The sequence below is a fragment of the Chrysochloris asiatica genome, unplaced genomic scaffold (genome assembly GCF_000296735.1).
Source record: "Chrysochloris asiatica unplaced genomic scaffold, ChrAsi1.0 scaffold00066, whole genome shotgun sequence".
NCBI classification, from domain to species: Eukaryota; Metazoa; Chordata; class Mammalia; order Afrosoricida; family Chrysochloridae; genus Chrysochloris; species Chrysochloris asiatica.
The window spans coordinates 15,324,964-15,335,788 of NW_006408584.1; the positions used below are offsets into that span (position 1 = coordinate 15,324,964).

A 10,825-nucleotide genomic window follows, 5' to 3' on the forward strand; every position below is an offset into this window, starting at 1 on the left:
GGTCAGCAGTTCGAAACTACCAGCTGTTCCACGGGAGAAAGATGAGGCTTTCTGCTCCCGTAAAGATTTACAGCCTCGGAAACCCTGTGCAGGGTTGCTATGAGTCGGAACCGACTCCACGGCACGTAACCACCACCACCACTATTATATATAATTTGCTACACATATGTTGTTGATTAAATTAATTGATTAATCTGTATGTAGCTCAACTTTTCATTCGGAAAATGGGAATACTAAAACCTGTCTTGAAATGTTATTAGAAACAAATATTTTAAATGTGAATCAAATGGTATGATACATAGCACAGAGTAAATATCTAATAAATGACTCACCACTGCCATCAAGTTCATTCTGATTTATAGTGACACTATAGGACCAACCTCAGAAACTCAGTGCAGGATCACTATGAGTTGGAACCGACTCCATGGTACTTAACAACAACAATAGAACAGAACAGAACTTCTTCAGATAGTTTCCAAAGCTGTAAATCTTTCTGGGAGCAGACAACCTCAGTTTTACCCTGCAAATTTTTGTTGTTGTTGGTAAATGCCATCGAAATGGTTCCTATTCATATCAACCACATATAAGGTTTTCAAGGAGTGGCTGGTGGATTTACAGCTTTACAGTTAGCAGTCCAGTGTTTATCCTACAGCACCATAATAGAACTCTGCCTTGCAAATTATTGTTTTTGTTATTAGGTGCCATGAAGTTGGTTCCTACTCATAGCAACTCTGTATAAGGCTTCTATGGAGTGATGGTGAGTTTGAACTGCCGACTTTGCATTTAAACTGAAATTATGGTTGAGTGATTATTCTATAGTGCCACGCCAGGACTCCGCAAATAGTAGATGCTGATGAGGCATTGTGGGATCAGCACTGGACTGTGAACCACAAGGTCAACAGTTAAAACCCACCAGGTTCTCCTCAGAAATCCTATACAGGGTCTCTGTGAGTCTGAACTGACTCGACAGCACTTAACAACAACAACAAATACTTGTACAGATGCTGTGTTTGTATCCTAGAACTTAAAAAAAAATTTTTTTTAAAGAAAATAAATACTGTTTCTATAAGAATCAGAACAGAAAACAACATGGAAAATTTAACAAAATGAACATATATAAAGCAAGAAAGTTGTTACTATTTTGTTCCATCTATTAAACGCTATGATTTTGCTGTACTGTGGTGTCTTGTATGTTATTTTGATCCAGGAAATTATATTTCAAATATTTCAGTGTCACCCATGGTGAACAGGTTTAAGTAGAGCTTTCAGACTAAGGCAGACTAGAAAGAAAAAGAGGCAGACCACTTTTGAAAGGTTAGCCACTGAAAATCTTATGATTAGAAGCAGAACAATGTCTAATAAATCTCCTCAGGATAGAAGGCACTCTAGATTTCACTGTCAAGAACATGTCAAGACCTATATTTAAGCAAAATGCTATCTGTTATAAGATTATATCTATAAGCCTACAAGAAAGCCTACAAGAAAGACCATGTGAGTTGCACTTCCATGTAAAGAAAATGAAAATCATCACAACTGGACACATCCTGGTAAACAAAGAAAAGATTACAGTTGTCAACTTCTTCATTTTGCATGTGTCCACAGTTAACATTCATGAAAGCAACAGTCAAGAAATCAAACAATGTATTACACTAGGCAAATCTGCTTTAAAAGAGCTCTTTAAAGTGCTAAAAAGCAAAGATGTCACCTTAAGGACTAAGGTGAACCTGAGTCAAACCATGGTGTTTTCACTCACCTCATTTGCATGTGAAATTTGTACAATGAATAAGTAAGACCAGTAAGTGAAGTCATAAAAGAATCAATGTATTTGGGTTACGGTGTTGATGAAGAAAGTTGGAAGTACCAGTAGGGGGCAAGGAGAAGCTTAGGGGGAGCCATCAAGGCAAGACAAGTTAGCCCATCAGGGTAAACCCCTTTCTAAGACTGAAAGTCAAAGGGAACACAAACACAATCTTGTATACTCACTGGTGACAACCATGGTCAACTTGTGAGTAGAAGTGGGAGAAATGCAGCAATGAAGACATGTGCTGAGTTTGGCCATGTTCCAAAGACAGCCAAAGATCTTGAATGAGAGAAAAGAAGAGGAAGGGCTGGCTGGTTTGAAGTTCAGGGAGACGTATGAATTCTGGAGTCCAAGGACACTGATTTAGCCACTGGGAGCTAGAGGTAAGAATGATGCAGCCAGCTGGCTGAAGTGGAGAGAAGTGTGTGTGAACCCTCAAGCTTGCAAACATTACCTATTTGACCTAGCTTGGATGGCTTGCTGGCCAGAAATTGGTTGTTGTTGTTGTGTGCTGTGGAGTCAGTTCCGACTCATAGTGACCCTGTACAGGATTTCTGAGGCTGTAAATCTTTATGGGAGCAGAAAGCCTCATTTCTCTCCTGCAGAGCAGCTGGTGGTTTCAAACTGTTGCCTGTGAGGTTAGCAGCCCGATTCATAACCACTATTCTACCAGAGCTCCTTATTAGATGAAGATAAAGAAGTTTGATACAGGGAGCAAGCGCAAATTGCTGCAACTTTATGAACTGGACCTTTGCTTATGGATGAAGTTGCCCAAAGCTCCAACCAAAAGGGAAGGATTCGCCATGTCAAGGATCAAGTTTGTGTCCTCTAAGTTGATAAGGCCTGACAGCTTAGATTTGGCTATCAAAACTGGAGGGCTATAAAGGCATGAAGTGGCTGGTTTGCATGCTTTCATAAGGGTGCTTATGTCAGAATGAGCAGGGTAAGAGAGAATCCCTACTGAATAGTTTTCTTCTTTTCCAGATAGGTCTGGTGATGATGGGAATAAGATTTCATGATTCAATCATGAGTTATTTTTATCCGGATTAATGATGATTGTCATAGCTGTAAATATAGAAGAGGTGTAGCTAAAAGTGTGGAGCCATTAATCTGTCATTTCAGGAACAGAGGACCCTAGAACCAGCAAGAGGGAAGAGCATGAGAGGATCAAGGGATCCTAAAAAGAAAAGCAGTAATGATAGAGATGGTGGCAGGGACAATGGTACAGAGAGACAGAGCAGCAGAGGACTATAATCCAATGGACTGAGAAAGGCATTGTGCATGTGGGCAAGAGGCTAGCTTGCAAAATGGGCCCTTTGGACATTTAAATTAATATTTATTTCCAGTGTGGTATGTGGACATCAAAAAGAAAAGGGTAATAGAAGTCAATAATATTAGCTGATAGTACATGGAAGGGATTGTAATTATTGCAATGATTTGTTGAATGTAAAATTGATGGTCTGCCTTGTAAACTTTCACTCACTCAAGTCACAATAAATTTTTTTTTTTTTTTAAAGAATGCTCCTCAGAAGCAGGGATGGCAAGATTTTGTGTCTTGTATTTGGGACATTTTGTCAGTAGAGAACAATCTCTGGTGAAGGACATCATGCTCGGTAAATTGGTTGTTGTAAAGTGTCATCGAGTGGGTTCTAACTCACAGCCACCCTATATAGGGTTTCCAAAGATCAGCTGTTGATTTTGAACTGATCTTGTCATTCAAACTGGCCTTGCTTATCCTACAAGCATCACACCAACTCTACTGTGAAGAGGCAGCTCTACGCTAGTGGTGTTTTTAGTACCTCCCAACCTCAGGCTCTCATTTTCTGGCACTATATCTAACAATGTTGTTATTGTTGTTATGTGCCATCGAGTCAGTTCTGACTCATAGCGACCCATTATAGAGTTTCCAAGGAACGACCTGCAAGCTTTAACTACTGACCTTGCATATTAACCCACAGTGCCACACCAGGATTCCATATCTGACAATATTCTGATGTTATTTATAATGATTTCTTATTTTGACACTGTATCTGACAATGTTCTGCTGCAATTCCTAAGGTTTTCAGTGACTAAACATTCTTAAGTAGTCTGTCTCTCCTCTTTTCCTTTATGTTTTAGTCTGGAAGCTCCACTGAAACCTGTTCACAATCAGTGACCCTGGTGATATTGAAGATACAAGTAGCACTGAAGAATTTCCCTCTTTCCCAGATGGATCTTGTAAAAGGAGATGGGAGAGGACAGTGACAGGATTTTATGACTCAATTGTGAATAACTGTTAGCAGGATTAATTATGATTGTCACAACTGTAGTTGTAGAAGATGTGTAGTTAAATGGAGGGAGTAAGTAATCTTTCATTTCAGGGACAGATGACCCTAGGACCATCAAGAAGGAAAAGCATGAGTGGACCATGAGATCCCTACCTAGAAAAATGGCAACAGCAGAGATGGTGGCTGTGTGACTGTGGGCAAGAGACTAGCTGGAGCGTGGCAAGACCTGGGGACTCTTGGGCCCAGATTCAGTGACATAGCCACAGAGGACTAGAGTGGAGAGTGAAGCATCCAGCTGATAAGAAGAGAGGGCATATGTGTAAGAATACCCACACTTGCAGATAATACCCACTTGACCTGGCTTCAATGACTAGATGGTCAGAGCTCAACCAGAAGAAGAAAGAAGAGGAAAAAAAGAGTAATCTGAAGCAATTTCATGAACTTGACATACATCTATGGATGCTGTAGCTCAAAAGAAGGAACAAATCTTTACAGTAAGGATCATTCCCACACACTCCATACACAGAGTAGACAGGGATGGGCAACTTGGACATTGGCTACCCAAAATGGGGGGGCTACAAAGGGCAAGAAGTGACTGGCTTACAAGCTTTCAAAAGGGAACCTAGATCCAAAAGGCATGAAGGAAGGTAGAATCTCCACTGAGTAGTATCCAATCTGTCTAGGTAGGGCTGATGACAGGAAATGCAGATAGGTCTCTTGTGAGACAATAGTGAATAATTGCTATCAGGACTGATTGTGAGGGGTGGAAATGTAAAGGTAAATGTTTTGTAGCAAGGAGGGGAGTGATTAACTTTGCAGTCTAGAAGCAGAGATTCCTGGGACCATGAAGGGAGAAGAGCAAAGAGTAAGAACCTACCAGAGAAGCAGTGATGCCTGAGATGGAGGAAGAGACGATGATGTGAAGAGATGGAGTGGCTGGGGACTTTAGACCCAGAGAGGGAGAGAAGCTGTATGCTGACGATTAGGGGGCAGGTATACCCTTTGGTTGGTTGATGATGCATGGAGGGGATTGTAACCATGGCAATGAAATGATATACAATAGGATGAATGTAAAACTAATGTTCTCCCATGTAAACTATCATATAATTCACAATAAAACATTAAAAAGAGAGAGCGAGAGAGACTAGCTGGCAGAATGTACCCTTTGGACATTTAAATGAATGTATATTTTTTGTTCTGTACATGTACATCAAAATATTTTGCCTTTTTCATTTGTGAAATATAATATGTAAATGGGGAGCCACACAAAGGAAGTAGGATAAATGTTGTTGCAGGAAGAGGATTGTAATTATTAAGATGAAACAAGATGTATAGTTCGCTGAATGTAGAGCCGCTATCTTGTCTGTAAACCTTATCTAATACACACAAAAAAGAGTTTAAAAACAAACAAACAAAAAAGACTTCTACAAAAGCTTCCATTTTCTAATAATTTATTACCAGAGCAAAAATTGATTATATATAGGTCTCTAAATATATGACAAAGATAAAATCACAAATGTTAGCCTTAACTGTGAAGCTAACGAAAGAAACTATCTCTACTCAAAATTGACCCATGATTTCATTGAGTGAAACAATTGCAACTCAGAAACGCTATGGATAAGAGAACAAAACACTGCCTAATCCTACATTATACTCACAATTTTTGCTATGCTTGAACCTATTGCTGCTGGCACTGTACCAATACATCTAGTTGAAGAGCTTCCTTTTATTCATTGAACTTCCACTTTACCAAGCATAGTGTACTTCTCCAGGGACTGGTCCTTCCTGATAATACGCCAGACATATGAGAGACAAAGTCTGACTATCCAGGCTTCTAAGGAGCATTCTGACTGTACTTCTCTCAGCACAGATTTCTTTGTCCTTTTGGCAGTACTTTCAATATTCTTCTCCAACATAACTCAACTGCATCAATTCTTCTGTGGTCTTCCTTATTCATTGTCCAACTTTTCAATGCAGATGAGGCTATTCAAAATATCATGGCTTGGGTCAAGAGCACCTTAGTCCTCAAACTGATCTCTTTGTTCTGGAACACTTTAAAAACGGTCTTGTGCAGCAGATTTACCTAACGCAATACATCATGTGGTTTCTTGACTGCTGCTTTCATGAATGTTGATGGTTGATCCAACCAAAATGAAATCTTTGACAACTTCAGTCCTTTCTCCATTTATAATGATCTTATTTATTGATCCAATTGTGAAGGCTTTCATTTCCTTTATTTTTAGACACAATCCATGTTGAAGACTGTAGTCTTTGATCTTCATCAGTAAGTAGTTTAAGTCCTCTTAGCTTCCATCAAGTAAGGTTGTATCATATCATCTGCATATCACAGATTGTTAATGAGTTTTCCTCCAATCCTGACGTGACATTCTTCTTCATATAATCCAGTTTCCCAGACTATTTGCTTAGCATATAGACTGAATAGTATAGTGAAAGGATTCAACCCTGATTTACACCTTCTCTAGTTTTAAAACATGCAGTATCCCCTTGTTCTATTCTAACAACTGCCTCTTGGTCTATGTACAGGTTCCTCATGATCAACTGTTTTGGAATCCCCATTTTTCTCAATTTTATCCATAGCTTGTCATGACCACACAGTTTAAAGCATTTGCATAATCAATAAAGCACAAGTAAACATCTGTCTTTTATTGTCTATTTTCAAGCAAGATCCATCTGATGTCAATGATGATATCCCTCATTCCACTTTCTTTTCTAAATTAGAATTGAATTACTAGCACTGCCCTATTGATGACTGATGTACTATTAAAGCTGGCTTTTGATTATCTTTAGCAAAATTTAATTGACATGTGATTTTAATTATATTGTTAAATGTTTTCATAATTCCATTGGGTACCTACCCTTGGAATGGGCACAAATCTTAATTGCTTACGATCAGTTGGCCAAGTAGTTGTCTTCAAATTTCTTGGCATAATGAGTGAGTGCCTTCAGTACTGTATCATTTCGCTGAAAGATTTCAGTTGGTATTCTGTCAAACCATGCAGCCTTGTTTTATGCAAATGCTTTCAGTGTAGATTGGACTTCTTCCTTCAATACCATAGGTTCTTGGTCATATGCTACTACTTGAAATGGTTGAACATTAACCATTCTTGCCTGAGTGTCAACAATGTGAAAAACTAAAAAAATAAAGATTGCTGTTGTTAAGTGCTGCTGAGTCCATTCCAACTCATAGCAACCATGTATGGGATTTCTGATGAGCCCCTGGTGGGTTTGAACCACCAATCTTTTGGGTAGCAGTCCAGTGTTTATCCTACAGCACCACACCAGTACTCCATAAGTAAAGATGGACAGAAGTAAATTTACATTACAAGGAAAGTATCAAGGAAGAGAAGTCGAACAATTATGAAGAAGAAAAAATTTGGTGATTTAATAGTAATATAGTGCTGGAAGCAATGATACATCAATAATCCTAGTTTTGAACAATCAACAACACACACACATATTTAATACACTTGTGGTGAAGTATAACTTATTAGGTCAGCTGACAATTTTAGATCAAAATTTTCCTAATGGGGAAAAGTATTCCTCGTGGACTATTTTTTGTTTGTTTGTTCTGAACTACAAAATCTCTAAAAGCTCTGTGGGGTTTTTAATTTGTGCAAACATCTGTAATAGATTTCCTATTCTTTCATTATTACTTTTTGATTTTCAAATCATGTACATTTTTGTACAATTTACCTCCTCTTAAAATATACAATGCATGGATCTTTTAAAGCAAGACCTAAAAATAAAGCTTGCAATTTAGTCAACTATTAAATGTTTCATAAATTTACTAATAAGATCTCTAGGGTTAAACTCTAAAGCTTAAGAGATTTAGGAGAATGGGAAACTTTGACTTGTACTGGCACCTGTCATCATTACAATCTTTCATTTGCAAATCTACTTCTGCTTGTCTGGGATTATTTCCACTTCACTCAGGAAATATAACCTTTGAGCATTTCTCTAAGAATTTTTATATATCCTGACTGCTTCAATGATTCCTTCTAAAAATCTGTTTTTCTTTATATTATTACCACTCTGACTTGGAGAACTTTGTATGTACATGATTTCTAGGAGTTATAAACAGTGTATAAATAATAAGACAGACTGACAAAAAGCTGAAGGCTTTCAAGTTAACAAAAAAATCTAAACTAGTATACATGCTTAAATTAAATACTTCAGATAACTATATGATGCAGGGTTATTTAACAAAGTTCTTCATGTTTTGCATGGTTGGATTTGTTTATGCAAATTAGGTCCATGTTTATTTATATTACAAAACTGATCTTGTTTTGCTTCTCAATTAATTTTTTACAGGTGAATCAAGATAAATGTACAGTATTCTGGCAGAGGTAGGATTCTCTCATATGAACATAATTTTCAGGCCAGTTAATAATTTAAATGCTCATTTAGAGACAAAATTGAGAAGCATGTTGTAATCAGATCATAACTAAAACATATGTCAATATAAGAAAAATCTCATCACATAATATAAAGCTATTTACCAAAGAAACTAATTGAGGACTTCCATGTCACATATTGCTATAAGGATTCTTATCCTATGTTGTGTAAATTTAATCTTCTCGCACATCTGAAGCTACCACTGAATCCTTTGGGACTGTAAGTCAGTTTTAGCAAAATATTATGCATCCTCAAGATATTCTCTGAATATGGCCTTCATTTTACTGCCTTGCTTGAGCACTTATTTCCTGTAGGCTTAGTTTACCTTGCAGTATTTTCAACACCTTGTATTCTCTTTCAATGCTCCTCCTACTACAGTTGTTCTTATTGTTAAGTGCCCTAGAGATGGTTCCAACTCATAGCTTCCTATTGTTATTGTTGTTAGGTGCCATTGAGTCAGTACCAACTCATAGCAACCTTATATACAACAGAACAAAACACTGCCCGGTCCTATGACAACCTCACAATCCTTGCTACTCCTGAGCCCATTGCTCCTGCCACTGTCAATCCATCTCATTGGGGATCTTTCTCTTTTATACTGACCATCCACCTTACCAAGCATGAAGTCTTTATCCAGAGACTTATCCCTTCTGATAACAGGTCCTAAGTATAAGCGATGAATCTTGCCATCTTGGCTTTCAAGGAGCATTCTGGTTGCACTTCCGCCAACACAGATTTGTTTGTTCATCTGGCAGTCTATGTTACCCTTAATCTTCTTCTCTAATACCATAACTCAAATGCACCAATTCTTCTACAGTCTTACTTATTCATTGTCCAACCTTCACATGCATATGAGGCTATAGAAAATACCCTGGCTTCAGTCAGGTACACCTTAGTCCTCAAACTTACATTTTTTTTTTTTTTTTTTGGCTCTTACACACTTTAAAGAGGTCTTGTGCAGCAGATTTACCTAAAGTGATACATCATTTGATTTCTTGACTTCTGCTTCCATGAGTGTTGATGGTTGAACTAAGCAAAATGAAATCTTTGCCAACTTCAATCTTGCCTGCATTTATCTTACTACTGTTTATTGGTTTCATGGTGAGGATTTTTATTTTCTTTATATTGAGGTGCAATCCACACCAAAGACTGTGGTCTTTGATCATCATCAGTAAGTATTTTAAGTCCCCTTAACTTTCAGCAAGCAAGGTTGTTGCATAACATAGATTGTTATTGAGTCTTCCTCCATTTCTGATGCCATATTCTTCTTCACATAACCCAGCTTCTTGAATTATTTTCTCAATAAACAGATTGAATAAGTATGGTGAAAGAATACAACCCTGGTGTACAACTTTCCTAATTTTAAACTATTCAGTGTTCCCTTGATCTGTTCAAACAACTGCCTCTTGGTCTATGTACAGGTTCTTCATGAGCACAATTAAGTGTTCCTGGGTACTCAAGTTCCCCAATGTTACCCATATCTTGTCATGATCTATACAATCGAAAGCCTTTGAATATTCATTAAAGCACAGGCAAATAACTTTCTGTTATTCTCTGCTTTCAGCCGAGATCAACTTAATGTTAGCAATCCCTTGTTCCATATCCTAGCCTAAATCCAGCTTGAACCTCTGGCAGTTTCCTGTCAATGTACTACTACAATAGATAATATCAAAGCTCATTAAACAATAACAATGTTAGGCACATGTATCAATTTAACTAAATTATTTTTTTTAAGTTACCAGATATAATATATCACTTTGAAGACTAAGGTGCAACTGAGATTCCATAAAACTTACCAAAGGTCACTACATTTATTAGGTGGCATAAATTAAAGTGATTTGAAGCCCATGCTATTAATCACTGTGATTTGATGATCCAACCTGAAAGAAGTAGAGCTTTATTCCATATTCCAAAACATTTAATTTCTGTCTTCTTCCCAAAAGCCTAACTTTGTAAAGACCAAACTTCCTTCTTTGGTCTTCTTATCACTCCCCTTCATCTACTGAAGATTTGGAACACAAATACTTTTCCTCTAGCACTAATGACATTATTATTGTTGACAACTCTATCTATGTAAAAGATAGATAGAGTTGTCAGAGCCAACTCAATAGTCAGTAAGCAGCTCTCTCTTCATTTTGTTCCAACTATCCAGAGCATTTGGCACAGTCAGCCAACCACTTATTTTTAGAGCATTTCATTTCCCAGACATTCATGCTTCTGATTTCCCTCCATTCTGATTGTATAAGTCCCCTTTTCTGAATGTTAAGGGACATAAGCATATTGTGAAGAAGAGGGGAAAATCAGAAATCATTTGAAAATTTATATATATATATATATATAT

The 10,825-nt window shown here is 37.5% G+C and overlaps 1 protein-coding gene across 1 annotated transcript in view; it reads right to left on the bottom strand.

The window, feature by feature from the left end:
• LOC102837220 (ribose-phosphate pyrophosphokinase 2-like) overlaps positions 1-1,996 on the bottom strand; it is a 2,773-nt gene extending 777 nt beyond the window's left edge. Inside the window, exon 1 of the mRNA XM_006864553.1 lies at positions 1,984-1,996. Within this exon, the coding sequence (XP_006864615.1) occupies positions 1,984-1,996 (13 nt within the window). The remainder of the gene's footprint in view (positions 1-1,983) is intronic.
• Between the last annotated feature and the right edge of the window lie 8,829 nt (positions 1,997-10,825).